The sequence below is a fragment of the Pangasianodon hypophthalmus genome, chromosome 11 (genome assembly GCF_027358585.1).
Source record: "Pangasianodon hypophthalmus isolate fPanHyp1 chromosome 11, fPanHyp1.pri, whole genome shotgun sequence".
Lineage (NCBI taxonomy): Eukaryota > Metazoa > Chordata > Actinopteri > Siluriformes > Pangasiidae > Pangasianodon > Pangasianodon hypophthalmus.
Window position 1 is genome coordinate 4,039,289 of NC_069720.1, and position 21,572 is coordinate 4,060,860.

Genomic DNA, 21,572 nt, shown 5'->3' on the forward strand with positions numbered 1-21,572 from the left:
CCACCCCAAAGTTAATTATTTTCCTATAACAGCATGTCCTGGAGTGTTTTATTCCTCTTATAACACAGCATTTGCTAATAACTACAATTTTTAAAAATTCATTAATGAATGGTCCATTATGTTTTTTAACTATTTATAGTTATACTTAATGTTGTGGAACATCCAGTTAGTTCCTGTTATCACTTGCAGTAAACACCAGCCATTATTTTTTCTCTATTTTTTTTAAAGTTAATATGACAAAATAATACAGCTTGCTATGTTGTCCTCTGTCCTGAAGACTTTCCCGTGGTGGAAAACATACTGACGCTGGAGACTCCTTCCACAATTTCCATTAGACTAGGTGCTAATAGATTTGATTTTCTGCCAATTTTAATCCTGGACCCATCTTTCTATTGCAGGCACTCCAAATTTAAAAAATAAAATATTCCGATCTATAGAACTAACGAAACATCTTCTCACAGAAAGCCTCACCATATCAATGATTGTACGTTTCTTAGGCAATTAAGAATATGTTTTTGTTTTAAATAACAATTTATTACATTTATTATTAGCCTTAGGTTATGTAGAGCATCCACTATACAAGTCCCTGTGTATGTTACTATAGAAATGATAATGTATTAGAACAAGGGCATTAATATGACCCTGTGATTTGAATTACAGCCAGAACTGCTTGGAAATCACAGGACCGTCATTCATGATCAATCCCATCAATCCCTGCTCTTATCTCTGCCCATGCAGGCTGTGTTTTGAGATGTTAAGGGCTGCCTTTACCAGCAGAAAGAATGCTCTTATTTACACACAAGCCATTATTGCACTGGGACAATTCTTCTAATTAGTCTATTGAAAAAGTACAAAGCCCAGCCAGCCAGAGCTACTAGTATAATTACACTGTGTTTCGGCAGACACTGACGTCAATCCCCTTTAAATATAGACGCACGCATGACTGCTTGTAAAAGTATGCAGGAGAAGAAGGGAAGATGGATACACATCTTCTCTCCACTCTCCTACTTTTGGTCATTCTCAGTGTAAATGCAGTTTATAGTGAAGAAGACACAGAGGCCCTGTTCTGTCTTGAGTACCAAAAAGCTTTTGAAGGCTCCTGCTATGAGTTTGTGAATCTGCAGCGTAGCTTCCTGGACGCTCAAAGTTGGTGTGAGCGTGGCGGTGGACACTTGGCCTTCATCCAGAATGATGAAATTCAGCAGTTTCTCCAGAGACATTTGCAATCGGAGCAGGATTGGTGGCTGGGACTGGCGCCTGCCTCCTTCAACCTCAGCATGGGCTCCGCTGCCACAGAGGGCAAGTGGTTTTGTCTTAAGTAATGCTACATATTTACTTTCATATGTGCCATATTTTAAGGTGTGTGTTAAGGTTTTTAGTCATTTAAATTATTGAATTGGCAAGGAGTAACTAGTCGGGGCATGGGTCATGGGTTATAATCTTAAAGGCAGTTTGACGCTCATCTAAGTTGTTTCCTATAAGGTTCTATATAGAGTGAAATATGTTAAAGGTTAGACCATAAGTTTCAGGTTTTTTTAACTTGGAAATTGAACTGATGCAATATATTCTTTACAGTATATGTTAATTAAGTGTTCATTTTAAATTAACCAATCTGACTGGTCATAAGATTGATTCATTTTCTATAACAGCAGCTCTGACACTATAGCCGCTGTCATTCAAATGACAGGTTTATATTAATGGCATTCCTTCTAATATGTTATATCTGTATGTTATCATTTCTATAGCAACAGCTAGTAAGACACTAGGTATAATTTAAGCCTTACAATAAACAGATTTTAAAACTGTGTTATGTAACATATAACATCTAATCATTGCTCTGGTAAGCTTTTCTGTAGAAGACGGTTATTTAACATTTATGGAAGGAGTCTCCAGTGTCAGTGTTTCGTGACAGTCAATAAATTTTCTGACACTTTACAGCTTGCTAACTAACATTGGACCACATCATGTCATCTGATTGTTGTTTCCTATAACAGCACATCCCAAAGTATTTTATGCCTTTACACAGCAATAATGTACAAACGCTATCTCACAAGCTGCACCTTTGTTACTGTTATCAGTAATGTGTCTGCAGGTTTAACAGGCACAAATCACAGTTTGTAATCACACACTATCGTGCTTTCCACTGATAACTGACAGTCTACCTAGCGTATATACAGTATTTCCTTTATTAGATATCTCGAATAGCCAGCACCCTTTTGATGGCTTGTTTGCTTCTTTCACTGAGGCCCTAAAAGTGTCACTGTCTTTGATTTGCTGGAGAGCCTTTTGTTGCCATGTACAAAGAAGCCGACTTTATCGTTCAGACACTGGCACAGCTCCTTTTGTGTTGCGTATTTTCAAATGCTGTTGTTTTCCATTTTTTACGTCCTCATCTTAGGACATGGAAGCAACAAAACAGTCAGCTTTTGTTTTGACGTCTTTTTTTTTCAGCACTGGGTGATAAGAATGTTGGTAATAAATGCCAAGGGAGGGAAATACTTGAGTAATTGTACGTCGCTACTATATTTTAGTATCATTTTGGGGATTTATACTTAAAAAACATATTTTATTTTTTATTTAGACCTTCAACGTACTTGTTACAAATCTCAAAGGTCTCTTCATCTCTCATCTAGCCAATGACTGTACACTATACATTACACTGTAGACTATACAATTATATATATATAAAATATATTATTTATATCACTGTTTCATCTGCTGTGACCTCACATGCTACACAATGCTATAGCTATCTGTGTGCAATTAAATATGGATAAGTCACCGTCACCGTACTGTAATGCTGAATTTGAGGATGAGTGCCCCCGGCCCTACCTCAGTAAAATGTTTCAATAGACTCGATAAAAAGACTCGAGAAAATGAGGCATCTCCTTTGCTTCCCTAATTAGAACTTCAGTCTAATTTGAAAAAGCATGCTGAGGTAAATTTGCTAATCTGGTAACATTAAGTGGCTAGTTAGCCTGTTTTTTTTTGCTAATGCTAGGTTGGACTAGCATCGATTCCTGTATTAATTGGCTAGGCAGCAAGTCTAATTCTAGCTAATTCTAGCTAAATATTGGTTATTTACATGATATTTTACTTCCGATTAATTCATTAACAAACTACAGTATGTATCATTAGTCATGCATATGACCAGCAAACTTCCTCTTTGCTTCTTGCATCTATAGGTTCCTTGTCCTGGCTGGATGGATCTGACGTGAGTTACTCTAACTGGCTCCGTGAACCTGAGCTCGGAGAAGCTTGTGGTTACATCGTGAAGAAATCTGGATTTCAGTGGGCATCAACCAAAAACTGTAGCCAAGAGCTCCACTTTATCTGCGAGTTTGGTTAGTCTTCTTTGTACACACACAGGCAAGTCTCTGAGTCCCATTCCTGTAACAAGAATTCATACTAGTCTCATTTGTTTTAGAGTCAGGACATGCTCTAGCCTGTTTGGAACACAATGCCACGCTACAGTGTGGCTCTGGTCAGGTTATAGAGATCGATGACAGCTTCTATGGCAGGAAGACTCTGCACTACTGCAGGGCCGGACATTCTCTGCCTCACACGTCTTTACAGGAGGAGTGCAGCTGGGTCGACGTGGTGGATATAGTGTCAGGTATGAATGGAACAGTGGTAGAAATATTTTAAAAATATACTCTATGGGGAACACCTGTATACCCACTCATTCATGCAATTATTCATGGAGCCAATCAGTTGAAGAATCAATAATGACCAGGCAACATTTTCCTGTCCAGGTTCAACTGCTGTTGTAGCCCATCTGCTTCAATATTCGATATGTTCTGTGTTCTGAGATGCTTTTCTGAACACCACTGCTGTAAAGAGTGATTATTTGCGTTACCGTAGTTCAAACCAGCCTGGCTATTCTCCTCTGACCTCTCTCATCAATAAGGCATTTCTGCCCACAGAACTGCTGCTCACTGGATGTTTTTTGTTTTTTGCACCATTCTGTATAAACTCTAGAGACTGTAGGGCATAAAATCCCATGGGGATCAGCAAGCAGTTTCTGAAATACTCAGACCATCCCATCTGGCACCAGCAGCCATTGTACAGTCAAAGATCACATTTTTCCCCATTCTGATGTTTGAAGTGAATATTAACTGAAGCTCTTGACCTGTATCTGCATTATTTTATGCATTGCATTGTTGCCACATGATTGGCTGATTGGATAATCGCATGAATGAGCAGGTGAGCAAAGTGGTCTGTGAGTGTATATTTATATATGCTTACTGTTACTTTCCTCTCTCTAGGGCACTGCCATGGGCTGCAGGTATGCCAGGCTGTAGCTGAGGTAGCATCCTTTGGAGAACCTTGCCCAGGACTAGGAAGTTATTTATCAGTGGATTATCACTGCAAAGAGGGTCAGAGACCTTTCTCAGTCTTTATCACTCTTCTTATGTTAACATGCGGCAATAAAAATTAAGTCGCTGTAAATATATATAGAAACTTATGAGCCAAGATTACAAGAGCAGTCCTAATCGTGTTGCAGCTCAAGCAGTAAATGAGCTGTAACCTTTAATCATTCTAGTTATATCTATGATAAGTGCCATATTACATGGCTTCAACATTGTTGCAAAATCTATCCTATAATACATGTTGTATTCTAGTTGGCTCAAACAGAAAATAAAATTCAGGTCAAATATGAGCTTTGTTTTAATAATATAATAACACTGCTATATTGCTTAACAGGTCTTCACCTGCTGATTAACAAGCAAGCTGCTGTCTTTGATAATGTCACCTTGACTATAAAGTGGTTGCTCCACCCTTTCCAAGGAAATCTCACATGCACTTTGAATGCTGGTGATGGGCACGCCATCGACCCCTACATGCCTGAAGAGTAAATTACAACACATTTCTAGAATTCCTTTAGAATTCATTAAAATAACACAAACATTAGTTTAAGTCTTTTCTTTTTAGGTTACAGAGTAATATAGTGCACAGGTACCAACACGCTGGAGTCTACACTGTTACAGTGGAGTGTAGCACCAGCGAGTGGCACGTGACAGCGCAGAAAACCATCACCATCCAAGAACCTGTTGGGGAATTTAGCAAAGTTGTGTGCCACAGCTCAAACCAGACAATGGACAGTGAAAACTGCAAAGGTCTTCAACACCATGCTCTGAGAATCCAAGTGCAGCTCAGTGCCGGTAAAATATAACACTCTCATCATCGTCTTCACTAATGAAACCTCAACAGCAATATAGATCCACTTTAAAATAACCACTTTATTCCATCAGGTACTAACATCACATACAAAATCCAGCATGGACTCACTGAGCTTGCCCACTCTTCTGAAGTCAGAGGGATCATTCCTCACAACATCACTATCCCTCGAGAAGCTTTACAGCTTTTGGGCTTGGGATGCCATCAACTTACTCTCCTGGCCTCCAATGGAGTGACAGCTCCAGAAGTGTCTGCTAGTCTGGAACTTTGCTTGGTGGAGCCAGTGGAGGGTCTTCAAGCCTCTGTGGCACCAGAACAGGACCTTTGCTCAGACTCAGCTCTATATGTTAATGTCTCTCTGGACCACGGTGCTCCAGTGGACGTGCTCTTTCTGGTGTCTGGGGATAACGACAGCTTCTCTGAGACTCATCAGATGCTAAATGGGAGTTTACAGATGTTTAGGATCTCCAGCAAAATAGAAGGTGCTGTTCATATTGCTGTAATGATTTTTTTTTTTTTATTTCACCAGGAAAGCTATTCTTTCTTCCTAGTTGTTTTTAAAGTAACCAAAGGGATTTTCTGGTACAGGTCCAATGAGGGTAAAGGTGAGGACATGGAACTTGTTTTCATCAGTGGAAGCAGATGCTGGAGACACACTACTGCATTGCCAGGTGGACAACTCAGTATGTAAAACAATCCTATTAATCGATTAATCTGATTAATCCAATCAATAATATTAATAATTCTCATCTTATTAGACAGAAGATCATATGGGAGATCTAACTGGCGATAACCTGACGATCACTGCAAACCCAGAGAGCCCAGTCATAGGCACGCGTAGCATAATGTTGGGCGTTAATGGTCTAAATAGAAATGCTAACCTTTACACATTTGCCTGGAACTGCAGTAAGTTATCATTTAATTAAAAAAAAAAGATTTCCACATACAATAACCATACAATAAAGTGTAATGGTATTGGAATCCATTGCCATTTCTTTTTCTTTCAGGTGGAACTTGTCCCTGTAATGTCAGTACTCAGACTAAAGGCCATGAGATACGTGCTGCCTGTCTCCCTCCACCCTACAGTTTTTCAGTCTACTCTGTGACTGTCACAAAGACAACGGGGCAGCCAGAGGAACAGACAGCAAGCAAATGCATCTCTGTGTCTCCAGGGAATGATTTAAATCCAGTCATTACGTAAGAGGATGTTTTATTTATTTCCTTGTGCAAAGTGTGCAGTGTTTGTATTTGCAAATTTCAGAATGACCACTCTAATATTAATTATTAACCACTAATTACATACTTGAGCAAATTTAAGTTACACAAACATGATATTTTGACACACCTGCTCATACAAGGATTTTTTTTTTATTCTTGTTATTCTTTTCTACTATTTAATAATAATAATAATAATAATAATAATAATAATAGTAGTAGTAGAAAGTAGAAAAAAAATAGATAAGTAGAGGAATAATATTTTCACTGCAAGAAGTTGTCCCACCACGTTATCATGTTCCTTGGCCTGCTTTCTGCTTCCACAATGAAAAAAATGTTTTTAGTCTCTTTTATTGCTCAAGTTATTATTACATTCTGCCTCACATTCTTGACATTTTTGCTATTTTTTCTTCAGATGTTCCAACTGCAACCCAGTGAATGTCAGTGCAAATGTTACATTGCAGTTACAGTGTGAAGGCTGTCAGCAAATTGTTTGGTACTTTGAGGACACAAACCCTGTACCTGTAAGTGCATTCATGTTTTCTGCAATAACTCCATATTTATATAATATTGCGTCTAATAATGATTTATTGTTTCTTTGCTTCATTGCTTTTAGGATGATTTGAGTTCCTGCTATTCTGAAAAAGGACAGAAGGCACTGATGAAACAGAAGGAAGGTGTCAGCTCTTTCGTAATCGAGACTGCAACTCTAGTCAATGCACAGCAGAATATAAATGTTGTTGCTTATGGTGGGTATTGTATGATTTTATTTTTATTTGGAGTTTTTCAAAGATTTACAAAGGAAAAGACCACACTTGCTACTGAAGCTTGCAACAATTTCTGTATCCTAGGTGTAAAAGATGGTTTATCTGGATCGACTGAATTCACCATCCCAATATTGGGTGCCTTGTCTACTTTGTTCCCAACATTACTACCTGATAGTCAAACCACAAATGGGCTGCCTGCATCCCAACCCCAAACCCAGGCTTCATCCACAGAGTCTATAATAACCACCTCCAATATTCCCTTTAGTTCTCCCAACACTACTACTAATACCCTACGAGAAGTTTCCCCTCCGCCGTTCTGTAACATTAACCCCACTGTTGGGGACATTCTCTCTCCCTTCAACATCACATGCACTGTGGCTCCTTTGTTCTGCAAAGCTGGACCCTGCACATACTGCTTCAGAACATCCACTGGTGCGAAAATCTTTACCAAATTTTCATGTTCTCATCATTTATCCAAACAAAAGATACTTTACTGCCCTTTGTTTGATCTCTGTTATAGGTGACTACTTATACTGTGGCCATAACCAGACGGTGGAGTCACTCTTTCTCCCTGTGGGGAGCGATGCTACTAACTACAGCCTGGTTGTGGCAATCACTGTTGAGAATGTGGAAGGACAGAAGATTAACACGACCTTATCTGTCCAGGTTTGCTCACAACTATACCACAACATGTAGCTACATTGCCCTACAAAGGCAAACCATGGAAACCACATTAACACTGAAACTGAGGTTTTTTTTTTTTTTTTTTTTAGGTATCCCAGTAAATGTTTTGCGGTTAGATAGTTGGCATCATATTTTCTCCAAAAGAGAGCAATTTGTCGTAAAATAAATAGATTTCAAAAAGGCCACTCTCAGTCATAAATCAGTTTTGACCAAAGTGTAGTTACCGAATTTTAGGTTTTTTTTAAACTCCTAGAAAAAATGGTTAACTTTATCACCCTAATCCTTTGCCACCTGGTGGATCATGGTCCAGATGCAGCCACAGCAAAGTATTTCAGAGATTTCAGTATTTCAAAGTATTTCAAAAATAAGCCAATGTCAAAAACATACAAAGACAAATAGATAAGGAAAGATGTGTTTATTCTTCAGACATTGAATTTAAAATAGAGTTCTCATATGTTCAGAGAACACTTGAAGATCATTATTTCTAATAGTGTAGCGCAGTATATTGTATTTTCCTAATTCACTTCCTGTTCCTGTTTTTTTTTTTATGATCTCAGGTAAATGATGCTAGCATTGGGCCCACAGTGGAGGATCTGCAGAGCTTTGTGTCCAAGCAGGTGGACCAGCTGTTGCAGCTTGGGAAGGTGACAGGGGCAACACTAGCCCAGATGTTCCAGTCTGTGTCTAACAGGTTGAATGGGGACACAACCGAGGGCCAAGAACAAGATGCAAAGATGAAGGTACAAATATGCTGTTATTTATAGATTGTTGATCATTTCACATCTCTGCACACTAAGTAATAAATTTGCTTATCCTGACTGAAGCTAAGAGAGCAGATGCTGTTAGACCTGGGCACAGCCGTGAACGCCGCCCCCCTCAGGAACCCTTCAGAAGTGCAAAAGACAGCTGACGCTGTAGTGGGCCTCACTACACAGAGTGAAGAGCTGACATCTACGGCTCAGGTAGTACTCCTGTTCCGACAGTAGATTATCCTGGATAATTTGCAGTTCTGTCAAATAGTTTTCACTCAAATGTTTCTTTCGTGTTTGCAGCTAGAGGCCAGCTCACTTTTGTCAAACCTCAGTCTGTCCCTGGTCTCTCTCACACTCTCTGAGGGGGATGACAAAGAAGTAACAAGGCAGGCGGTCACACCCATCATTCAGGCTGCCAGCAACATCCTCAAAGTTTCTGCCAGCACAGACCAGCAGGTATCATACTCCAGCTGAACTTTGCTAGAATCTCATCCGTAAATACATATTTAAGGAATAAAAGCCTCGGGGCATGCTGTTACAGGAAAATACCGCCCTTGCGGTTGATTATTTTCCTATTATTTTATATTTGCCACAGCAATTTGCCAACAATTACACATTTTTATTCACTAAAGAGCATGTCATACTGTAGTCCCTTTTGAGTCTGGTTCTTTTCAAGGGTTCTTCCTCATATTGTCTCAAGGAGTGTTTCCTTGCCACCGTCACCTCTGGCTTGCTTATTAGGGATAAATTAATACACTTAAAATTTATATCTTGAATGTATTTATTTCTGTAAAGCTGCTTTGTGACAATGTCCGTTGTTAAAAGCACTATATTGAACTGAATTGAATAGTAATGAAGAGTATTAAAATGAGTGCAGTAATATAAACCTGTGATTTCTATTTACTGCATTCAAAGCTGCTCTTATAGAAAACTAATCTATTATAGAATATCAAGCACTTGGATTCAAGAATTCAACATCACTGTGGTATAAATTATCTTATCTCTCCTTTGACTTTGGCTTTTTTTTTTTTTTTTTTAGGAAATCATCTCAGAAAACTTGCTAAATGCAGCAGACAATGTACAAAGTGCTCTGCTGGCTGGTGCAAGCATAGACCAAGAACCCATCATGGTTAGCACCTCCGAGATCAGTGTGTATGTAAACAGGTAAGCTACAGGTAATACAAAAACAGAGACCAGCATTGGTGAAAACATGAATCCTTATTTACACATAATACACAGAAAATACCACCTCAAAATATTATCGTCAGGCAGTGTTCCAGCTGAACGTTAACCCAACAGACCCAGTGAAGAGGCAGAATTAAAATAATGACATCATGATGGTGGCTGATGTATAATCAGTGTTAATACTCAAAGATGCCGAAAAATACTTATATGGAATTATGAAATAATGAAAATTTGAGAGAAAGCCCATGCCTGAAGCTCATCCTGCTTCCTGCTCAACTTTTTATAAATTCCCATCTCTTTCTTTCTTTACTAGTTATCAGTTTCTCTACTAATCCTAAAAATGAGGAGAGATCTCCCCATGTTTACAGTTTCACAATCACGCTTCATGACCTTTCACTTTGTCAACAGAGAGGTTCATCTGTTTTTGTGTGATTTGTGACAAATATATGCATTGTGATTTATGTTTGTATGGAAATTTATAGTCTTTTCAAATACTTTTTTTTTTTATTTCATTAGACTGTCACCAGTGGTACTTCAGAAACAGTCCTTCAGTATTGAGTACAACAGCTCAGCCAGCTTTGTGCTCCCGTCTCTGGGTCCTAATGTGCTGCCTTTAGAAGAGCCAGTGGATGTGCGGGTGTGAATTTCAAATTACTAGTTTGCGATTGTCTCTTTGTCCCAAGAAATCGTTTGCTCATACCTGTCTTTTTATTTTATCCTTTAATTAGCATATTGTTCTGTTAATTGTATATTAAATGTATATTATTGTTCATTGACTGTTTGCTTGTCTGGTTACAGATGCTGAGTTTTACGATAAACCCTTTCCCCTGGAGGGAAAGCGAGCCCATAAATGGAGCGGTGGCGTCTCTGTCCATCACCCGAGAGAATGGATCTGTTATCCCTGTATCAAACCTCAGTGAGGAGATTGAGGTAAGATGTTTTTGGTATTAAAACCTTTTTAAACTTATTGATGCACGTGTTCATTAAAGCAGTAGCATCTAGGATTGTGTATAGCTACTGTATAGTACATATGTTCTGTTTGTCTTGCTTCATTTTCCAGATAATCTTACCAAGACCAGAGGCTGAAGTTAACAGTACATTTCTGGACCTGGGGAACTACAGTACCTTAGTCATTAATGTGACCATGCCAAACATATCTCTGGTTTTGAAATTGGACCCCTCAGAAGAGATATCTTTACAATTACTCCTGGGTTTTGAGCACTATCCAAACAACACTCACTACAAGACCACAATTCAGCTCCCTCAACCAGGAAATTCAACAGGTTATTCACTAACTGATATTTAGACAGAACAAAAAGGAAAAATCTGCCCTGAAAGACTTAAGACTCTTTTATTAATCTTTATGTGATCTCCAGTGCCATGCAAGATTTATTTTGTAATGAAATTCGAGGTGACTTTTTTTAGTTTAAACTTCTTTCATTGGCACGTTGGCCTATTTTCACTTTGGTTAACGGTTTCCTACATTACCCACAATGCCATTCGACCCACTGATAGTGGTGCCAGTGGGATTTAGCACTGGCTTTACCTCTACCTAAAGAGTAGATGCAGCAGTGCTTTAACGGATGCAGCAGCACTTTCGTTATGTCCAGCTCTCTCACCTCCTCACATCTCACATCTTGTAGATTCTCTTATGTGACTCAACACACCTGTGTCTTTGAGTCCAACGTCTGCTGTCTTTACTATTCTATGTTCTCATAAATATGATATAGAACATCATGTCCTTATGTGACATCAGAGCAGCAGACAACCTCTAACTTCTCATGGGAACAATGGAAATGCAAATACCAAGCAATAAATTAGCATCAGAATCACTAAGCACATCACAAATCTTTCAGTAAAGACATATTTAATGTGTTTTTAATGTTTTTAATGTTTTCCTATATACACTTTAAGATTAACATATTAATGTAAATGTATGATGATTGTGATTATGTTTGTGTGATATAGAAGAGAGGTATGCATGGGTGCTGGACCCCAGGGATGTAGCACTAGACGTAGGGGTTTACTATCTTCTGGTGAGGCCTATTGTCCAAGCAGGTGTAAACTCCTCCAACGTCTCAGTGTTCATCACATCAATAGCTGCTCAGTGTAAGTACTGGGATGAGACTGAAACCAACTGGAGTGACTACGGCTGCAGGGTAAGTTTAACTAGCAGATTTTCTCAAAGGCAGACCATAAGAAGAGAATATCTATTTTAGAGCCATTCACTTGTTCACTTGTCTTTCTCCTCAGGTTGGACCTCGTACCACACCACTGCTTACTCAGTGCCTGTGTAACCATTTGACATTTTTTGGCAGTACCTTCTTTGTCATGCCCAACCTGGTCGACGTGTCCCGTACTGCTGAACTTTTTGCCACGTTCGCCAATAACCCTGTAGTGGTGTGTTTCATTGGTGCTATTTTCCTCGTCTACCTCATGGTTGTGGTTTGGGCACGAAGAAAGGACATCCAAGACACAGCAAAGGTCTTCTTTATTGCAATCATTATTCAAATCATTATTTTTTTTAATCAAATTGGAAAAATGTATCTTGTTGTGTTCTGGTTCTAAGCATGCATAAATATAAAAACAACATGTACATACTATTTTATGAGTGATTCCACGATTGGGATGCCGTTTGTGTCCCATTCATGTTACATTTACTTATAAGTATGTAGAGTAAAGGTAAAAGACATTTTAAACATATGTAAAGTGACATTCACAACAACCTTTGTGCATTTTCAGATAAATAACTTAAAACATTAATAAAATCCATCTACAGAACTTAGATAACAACGTTATCCCTATACCAGTCCGTATGTATAACTACACATAACCTTAAAATATAATCATTAAAATACATCAAATCTTATTATTGCATTGATGTGTAAATCCATTTAACATATCATGCTTGAAACATCCTTTCCCATGAGTCATCCATTATAGGCCATGTACATTTTAGTTCATTCACTCAATAAAATACCCCTGTAAAATATTTGGAATATTCCACAAGTCACAGGTTCAACAGGAAGTTGCATTATCCCGTTTATCATAGGATCATAGGAAGAAGAAAATGAAGTTCTCTCATTCTTTTTTCTATTTATTTAATAATATTAACGAGATCATTTGAAAGTATAATTTTGTTACCCAAATTATAGATTGAAAGTCAATTATTCATTTAGGAAAACAAATTTTATGTAAATGAAGTATGATACCTGCTGGTCTGTGCTGTAGAATGCCCCTAATGTTCTTATGCCATTAGCATAGTCAGACACATTATATGTATCTGCTAATTCTATGCTAAAACACAACCCTGTTACTTTAAAACCTGTTATTTAACCTGTCACAGTAACAGCGAAATGTAGCCAATGCAGCAAAGAAACCTTGTGGGGAAAAAAAGGGATTGCTGTCTGAGATGGATTAGCATTTTTTTAATGATTAAACACAAGTGTTTTTAGATTCAATGAAAAAATGATTTAAAAAAAAGAACTGGTTAAAGGGATGACATCCTAATCATGGAATTGCCTTCATACCTTTTATCTGAAGATGATCTTGATGCATGATTTTTATGTATGGTGTAACGTGATCTTAAAGGTGAAAGTCACAGTGCTAGAGGACAATGATCCCTTGGCTGAATATCGCTACTTACTGACCATCAGCACTGGGCATCGCCGGGGAGCTTCTACATCCTCTCAGGTCAGCATGTCTACCTCAGCCCGAATGTTCAATCAGGAATAATGTCTAAGTGTTATTACATAATTACCACTTCTACCACAGGTTACAGCGACTCTACTGGGCTCTGAGGGAGAGAGCGAGCCCCATCATCTAACTGACCCAGACAAGCCGGTATTTGAGAGGGGAGGAATTGACATGTTCCTCCTCACCACGCCTTTCTCACTTGGAGAGCTGCAGAGCATCAGATTATGGCATGATAATTCTGGGAAACATCCTGCTTGGTAAAAACTGTTCTGTACTCCCATAGACTCCATTTAGTATATTAGATTTACACCATAAAGTGTTCAATATTAAAATTTAACTGCTTAAATGTTTCTATAACAGCAGCTCTGACAGGCAAGGCAAGTAACATGTATATAATGAGCTCATTCTAATATGTTATCTTTCTTTAATAACAACTAATTTAACATTTTAATTATTTAACATTTTTGGAAGAAGCCTCCAGTATCAGCACTTTGTAACAGTCAGAGAAAAAATAATCTACTTATGTATGTCGGGCCACATCACACTACTCTGCTGTTGATTATTTTCCTATAACGCAGATCCATTTCTAAACTGCCGTTCATATTGGAGCTGTGTGATTACCTTGAATATCTACTATCCAGGTATGTTAATAAGGCGACGGTCCAAGACCTGGAGACAGGGCAAAAGTGGCATTTCTTATGTAGTTCATGGCTGGCCATTGATGTAGGAGAGTGTACCCTGGACAAAGTGTTCCCTGCAGCAACTGAGATGGACTTAAAAAGGTTTAGGTGGGTAACTTTGGCTATTTAAATGAACAATATCCCCCTGAAGATGCACTATATGGCCAAAAGTGTGTGGACACGTGAGTACTGAACATCCCATTCCAAAACTATAGACATTTAATATTGAGCTGTGTCTAATTTCCTGTTATAATAACTTCCACTCTTGTTGGATGGCTTTCCAGTAGATTTTGGAGTGTGGCTATGGGGATTTGTGTCCATTCAGGAGAGCAAGAGGTTGGGTACTGATGTGGGGCGAGGAGGCCTGGTGTGCAGCCCTCTTTCCAATTCATCTCAGAAGTGTTCAGTGGGGTTGAGGTCAGGGGTCTGTGCAGGCCACTCAAGTTCTTCCACACCAACCTTGGCAAACCATGTCTTCATAGATTTCACCTTAGTTCCAGTGAAAGGAAATCTTAATGCTACAGCATACAAAGACATTCTAGACAATTGTGTGCTTCTAAATTTGCGGCAACAGTTTGTGAAGGCCCACACATGGCCTTGAGTGTCAGGTGTCCACATACTCATGGGGCATATAGTGTACATCATATAACCTAGCTGATGTAATTTATACTGTTAGTAGTTATAATAACTTCAGAAGTTATTTTTATATGGATATAAGTGTTATAGCTTCACGTTTCTGTTTCAACAGTAATCTGTTCTTTATGAAAACCACAAAGGATTTCCAAGATGGTCACATTTGGTTTTCGGTGATCAATCGGCCACCCAGTAGTAACTTCACTCGAGTGCAGCGTGTTTCATGCTGTTTCTCTCTGTTGCTCTGCACCATGCTGACCAGCATCATGTTCTGGGGGATTCCCACTGACCCCTCTGAGCAGACCATGGATCTGGGTAATGCACAATTATGTCCATTTATTTCACTACTAACATTGTTATGACAATTTGAAGCGCTTTAATCAAGAATAATCCTCTATCAACTTCTGACTAAAGGTAAGATCGAGTTTACCTGGCAGCAAGTGACGATTGGAATCCAGAGCTCCATTATTATGTTCCCCATCAACCTTCTTATTGTGAGCATCTTCAGAAACGTCCGACCAAGGGAACGAAGAACAGATCAAATTCCTAAACAGTCTAAGACTGATTCTGTTAAGCAAGGAAAAACAGGACAGGTTTCGCCAACCCAACCTCCTTCTCCACAGAGTGACCATAGGGAGATCACCCCAGATGTTGTAGTCAAGGTACACGAGAGCACACTGACCATTAAAAAAAGAAGATTCCAATTTTCTTGAATATTTTAAATATTTGTTCTATTTGCCTTTGTAATATTTTAGGACATCAAAAGGATAGCCCAATCACTCTCCAAGGCTCTGAGGAGCCCCATGCCAAGGATAGACCCTGAGAAAATGGATATCAATGCTCTCCTGTCACTAGTTGAAGATATTATTTGTCAGCAGAACAGTGCAGGAGGCAAGTTTTACTCTGATGCCTCCAAAAAGGAGCTTGCCATCTCTCTGGGGGCTGTAAATCTTCATGGTATGGACTGAAAAATATAAACATACACAAACCCAGTTTCTAAGATCTCTTACATTTTTGTAAAACATGCTTTAGTATAATTTTGTTCTTTTTGCTACATTACCAGAGAGAAGTCCTGAACAGATGCCAAAAGAGAAACACAGTATCTACAGGCAGTATCTCTATAAACAACTCCAGAATGTGGAGAAAGAGCTGAAGCTGCTGGGTCCTACCCGGTTCTCTAAACCAGAGAGCTACATTCAGGCAGTCCTGCAGGTTCAGGGCATGAAACGATTGCTAGAGCCATATCTCTCCTCCAGCTCCCGCAGGGACCAGGTTTCCTGCAGCTCCAGTCTTGGAGAGGACCACAGAGGTGATAAGAAGTGCTGTCAGAAAGGCTTGCCCTGGTGGTTTGTGTTTGTTGGCTGGATTCTTGTTGCAGCCACTAGTGGAGTGTCAGCATATTTCACCATGATGTATGGGCTGACTTATGGAATGGATCGCTCTGTTAGCTGGCTCATTTCTATGGTTGTGTCTTTTTTCGAAAGCCTCTTCATTACCCAGCCTATGAAGGTAACATGTCCTGATTAATTTGCCATTTTTTAGTATTAAGCAGAGTCTAAACAGTGAATCCAGTTTTAACTGTTGCTGTCTCTATTCAGGTGCTTGGATTTGCTGTCTTCTTTGCTCTGGTTCTAAAGACAGTTGATCAAGAAGAATATGGAGATCTTCCAATTGAGGGTGGTCTATCAAGCGCAGGTAACCTTTAAAGAAGATTTGCAAAAAAAGTTTCCAAGAAGTGTCGGCACATCGGTGTAGTGTTGCCTCCTCACAGCTCCAGCACTAGTTCAATCCTAAGTTCGGGTTACTGTCTGTTGGGTTTCCTCCAGGTTCTCTGGTTTCTTTCCACCTCCCAGAACCAGTCCAGTAGGTGTATTGACTACGCTAAATTGCGTTTAATCCCTAAGTGTGTGAATGTGTGTGTGTATGATGCCCTGCGATGGGGTGGAGTCCCATCTGGGGTGTCTTTCAACATCACACCCAGTGTTCTCAGGATAGGCTCGGATCTACCATAACGCTGATCAGAATAAAGAGATTACTGAAGAGGAATGAAAGAACGTTCCCAAGAAGTTTCTTATCATGTTTAGTATTTTGCAAACATTCACCAAATTTATGCTCCACAGATGATCCTGATGGCATACGCATTGCCAGGAGGGACAGCACGTGCAGTTTCTATCAGCCTCCTCCTCCCACCGATATTGAGAAGATGAGGAACAACATGATCAAAGAACAGAAAGTCTTTGCACTCATCAGGGAGATTCTCAGTAAGAAATACCTATTTGTACTGAAATGGTTAACTGGGAAACAGCAACAGCTTAGTGTAAGACAACTGTTTCCTTTACAGTTTACGTGGGCTTCCTCTGGATGCTACTCCTGGTGGCTTACGGTCAGCGAGATCCAAATGCTTACTACCTCACTCAGCACATTCAGCAGAGCTTCAGGAATGGCATCGCTGACAGTATGAACTACAAAGATGTGTTTACCTGGGCAAACGCCACCCTCTTAAATAGCGTTTTTGGACGACAACCAGGTACATATTTTAACCTGTATATAAAGTGTATGTCCACTTTGACCAAATGTATTCATAATGTCTGCTATACTTTGGTCATTATGTTAGGCTTTATCACAGATGGAAACTCGAAGCTCGTAGGCAATGCTCGACTCCGGCAGGTTCGAGTGCACAAGGACTCCTGCAGGACCTCCAGCTTCATGAGCCGCTCCATTCATGACTGCCATGCTCCATACTCTTGGGAGGTGGAGGACATGGGCTCCTATGGTCCAGGCTGGAATCGATCAACAGATGTAAATTTGTCTAAGAGTTTCCTCATGCCATGGCGGTACCAAACCCAATCCAGACTCAGGGCGCACCCTATCTGGGGTGGGGTGGCTTTCTACAGAGGTGGGGGATTTGTTGTGGACCTGGGGCCTAACAAACAAAATGCAAGCAGGTATGATATATCATACTAATGTGCAGGATTGAGGAGAAGCTTGTAGTATTTTGTACAGGTTACTTTTTAGAGACACACTGGGATTTCAATTGAATTGTTTTTAAAGCTACAACACTAGCCTGTTTTGGGCATCTTCGAGCTCATGTATGCAGAATAGGGTAGATAGCGCTTTTCTAAAATAAAAAAATATATATATTTTTACAACTATACTTAAAATTCAGAGGGAACACGTCCATGTTCAATGTGCAAATCATATGCAGCTTCCTGTAATTAGTTAATTCTGTAATCCTGTAATTAGTTGTATACATAAAGAATAAAACACAACAGGGCATACTGTTATAGGAAACTCAGCGATGGGGTGGCATGATGCCAATTTTTTCCAATAATAGTACATTCCAAAGTGTTTTATTCTTCTTAAACCACAACACTTTGCCAACGATTACATCACTGTTAGCAGTTTTTTTAAATAAATTAAGGAACGATACATCATTCTTTTTATCCATTTATAATTATTGTTGTGGAACGTCTGCGAAACAAGTTAATTCCTGGTATCATTACGTTATAGTAGCTACAAACTGTTGCTCCCTCACCACCCTCTTTTTTTTCTCTCTTAAGGTTAACAAAACAAAAAAATTGTCATGTTACCAAGCAACTGCAAAGATATCTTTCCTGAAGATTTTCCAGTGTCTGAAAACTGACTGTAACAAAGCGCCGGCACCTAAAATGTTAAATAAACATCACCATAAACAAATTTCACCTATCAATAGTCCGTTTGTGTGGCGCATCTGCCATACAAGTCCCCGTGTACGTGTTACTATAGAAACGATAATATATCAATGCATCAACACCTTCCGACCAATCAGAATCGAGTTTCAAGTTTCAGTAATGCAATCTAACTAGTTCTCACTGTACCTTTTTGGATTAGCTTCTGCACCACAGCTGATTTATTCTGAACCCTGGTGTTCCCCTTCACAGTTTGCTTCAGTACCTTTTTGACAACATCTGGGTGGACAAATACACTCGGGCTATCTTTGTGGAGTTCACAGTGTACAATGCTAATGTCAACCTCTTCTGTATTGTCACGCTGATGTTCGAGACCACAGCAGTGGGTGAGTCTCATTTTCCGTCAAATTCCGGGTTTCTTTGGTTTGTATGATCATGTCCAGGAGATTCATGAGTTATTTTTGTTTCACAGGAGCTTTCCAGTATCGCAGTGATCTACAAAGTGTCCGCCTTTATCAGTCAACTGGTGGTTTTCATATTTTCATGATGGCCTCTGAGGCCATCTATTTTCTCTTCATTCTTTATTACATGTTTCAGCAGGTCAGTCCTCTCCCATGAAAACTGTCAATAATTATGCTTGATTTAATATACCGTAGAATAAGAAAATTTGGAAAAGTGAGAAGGATGTCTTTTTTTTTTTTTTACAGGGCAAGCTTATGAAACAACACAAGTGGGAATACTTCAGGAGCAAGTGGAATCTTTTGGAGCTAGCCATCATTATTTTAAGCTGGAGTGCACTGTGTGTTTTCATCAAGAGGAAACTGTTGGGCAACCGGGACATTGAGTATTATCAAACCCACAAAGACCAGTGAGTGCATTTAGCCATTTAATCCCTTGAATTCAAGATATGAAAATAAGGGATTATCACTAAAAATATAAATCAGTTATTTGTCAGCTAACATTTGCTTGCCACATATCTCCAGTAACCCTTTGCTCCTCTGCCAGACATGCTAGCTTTCATGAAACTGCTGCAGCAGATGGAGTTCTTGGATATCTTATAGCTTTCCTGGTTCTGCTGGCCACGGTCAAACTGTGGCACCTGCTGCGCCTCAACCCTAAACTCCAAATGATCACCGCGACATTGCGTCGGGCGTGGAACGACATCTCTGGCTTCATCATCGTCATGACAATTATGTTCTTGGCTTACTCCATTGCTGTAAGAAATTTGGAATTGAATTTGATTTGTATGTGTTTTCTCAGCTCTAACAAGCTTCGTTCACATTACAAGCTTCATTGCTTATTGCTTCATTGTTTTGCTCAGATCAGATGCGTCTATCTTGATGGTTCACATTCGGAACCATCTACAAGTGACCCCTACCTGAATTACTGAGAACACACCTTTCCCTGCATGAACCCAATATCAATTTTATGTGACTCACATGCATCACAAACAAGAAAATGTCATATTTGTAAGACAATCCAGCAAAGCAGAAGCAACAAATTCACTAGTAGCCCATGTCTGCAATGCAGCACATCAGCTGTGATCCTGAAGGATAGCATGCCAAGACTCCTGGTGTAGAAAAGCCATTTCTATCAAAAAGGTCTGAAGGACTGTGAGAGGGAAATGGTTTTCAGAAACATAGCCTACAATGACTGATAATACTGATAAAACCATGAACGTAAACCATGATTCTCATCTGGTTCTTCCTCCCACAGTGTAATTTAATGTACGGTTGGAAGCTTTATTCATACCACACTCTTCTACATGCTGCCAAGACCATCGTAAGCTTACAACTGGGGATCTTCAACTATGAAGAAGTATGTGAGATCATCATAGACATCTTACTTAATAATGAGGAATCTCAATGATTGTAATCTTATATTTTCTCCCCCCCCAAAAAAAAAACAAAACAGGTTTTGCATTACAATCCTGTTCTCGGTGCATTTGTCATTGGTTCTTGCATCATCTTCATGACGTTTGTGGTTCTGAACCTATTTATATCCGTTATCCTGGTGGCATTTTCTGAAGAACAGTTACACCATAAGGTACAGGCATTAACCCGTTTTTTTTTTTTTTTTTTGAAAAACTATACAAAGACCAATTCAAACCCACCCTTATTAAAACTTTCTCTCTCCTTCTTAGCCGTCTGAAGAGGAGGAAATCGTAGATCTGATGCTGATGAAGATATGCAGCCTTTTGGGAATCAAGGTTAAGAAGAACCAAATGCCTGACGAACCAAAAGCAACACCTTTTGCCATATCATAAATGTAGAATTGAGATAGAAAGATAAAAGTAGTACATGAAATGGATAAAAGCAGCTTTTATGTAATGCTCTTTTTGTTTTTGGAAATTGTAGCGCTATTAATATCTCTGTGCACAATGCTGTAATTATATTTAAAAGCTTGATGTGAAAGGTGTTGCATGTACTGAGTGTAGGCCTTTATTATATAAGCTGTAAAACATAGCCCTTTGGGTCTCTGTACAAAGCTTTTAATGGCTTCATTTCTTTCTGGTGTCCTTAAATAACAATCATAAAACCTACAAGCCTTGGTCTGAGTCACTTTTGACTATTTTACTATTCCTTTGTGTTGGATATATGAAGCATGTTCATCAGTCATGGCATGCATCCATCCAGCTGAGCAGTTAACTAAATTTATACCACAGCACTGTTGAATTCTTGAATCTGATTGGTCAGATGGTGTTGATTAATTTTCTATAACAGCAGCTCTGACAGTAGTGCCAGCTGTAATATCTCATTCTAACTTACGTGGTGGACGCGCAATATAATCTAAGCCTAATAAACAAACATTATACACACACACGTGTGTGCGTGTACGTGCGTGAGGCAGGTGATGGAACGAGTGTCTTTAGTTGCTATGTTGTAAGTGGTAAGAGAAACTAACTTGTTTTATTAACTAACTACAAACAGATGGTAATTATAGGCAAATTGCTGTGGTATAAGAGGAATAAAACTTCAGGACATGCTGTTATTGGAAAATAAACCCATTGCATCACGCTGTCTTTATTTTCCTAGAACAGCATGCCACGTTGTTTTATTCTTTATGTAGTAAAATAACTGACAAATGTGCTGAAGAGACAATTTTCAAACA

General features: G+C 39.2%; 1 protein-coding gene across 1 annotated transcript; it reads left to right on the plus strand.

The window, feature by feature from the left end:
• Positions 1 to 967: 967 nt before the first annotated feature.
• Positions 968 to 20,968, plus strand: pkd1l2a (polycystic kidney disease 1 like 2a). The gene is made up of 41 exons (XM_026930288.3): positions 968 to 1,299; positions 3,186 to 3,344; positions 3,428 to 3,616; positions 4,269 to 4,379; positions 4,708 to 4,855; positions 4,936 to 5,165; positions 5,256 to 5,663; positions 5,770 to 5,852; positions 5,940 to 6,087; positions 6,189 to 6,378; positions 6,812 to 6,920; positions 7,013 to 7,145; positions 7,248 to 7,595; positions 7,684 to 7,829; positions 8,405 to 8,587; positions 8,672 to 8,809; positions 8,900 to 9,055; positions 9,639 to 9,763; positions 10,301 to 10,421; positions 10,583 to 10,714; positions 10,845 to 11,067; positions 11,753 to 11,943; positions 12,038 to 12,268; positions 13,376 to 13,477; positions 13,559 to 13,737; positions 14,122 to 14,268; positions 14,909 to 15,108; positions 15,208 to 15,455; positions 15,549 to 15,750; positions 15,857 to 16,302; positions 16,392 to 16,488; positions 16,914 to 17,054; positions 17,135 to 17,320; positions 17,408 to 17,738; positions 18,714 to 18,847; positions 18,934 to 19,061; positions 19,169 to 19,329; positions 19,467 to 19,677; positions 20,178 to 20,279; positions 20,376 to 20,507; positions 20,605 to 20,968. Exons 1-41 carry the CDS (start codon positions 978 to 980, stop codon positions 20,725 to 20,727), a joined length of 7,494 nt encoding a protein of 2,497 aa, XP_026786089.3. The 5' UTR covers positions 968 to 977; the 3' UTR covers positions 20,728 to 20,968.
• Positions 20,969 to 21,572: the final 604 nt, after the last annotated feature.

Coding starts and splice junctions, on each gene's coding strand:
- pkd1l2a (XM_026930288.3), top strand. CDS start 978: ATGGATACACATCTTCTCTCCACTCTCCTACTTTTGGTCATTCTCAGT. Junction 17,055..17,134: donor ACTCATCAGGGAGATTCTCA/GTAAGAAATACC, acceptor TTTCCTTTACAG/TTTACGTGGGCTTCCTCTGG. Junction 19,062..19,168: donor TTTATTACATGTTTCAGCAG/GTCAGTCCTCTC, acceptor TTTTTTTTACAG/GGCAAGCTTATGAAACAACA.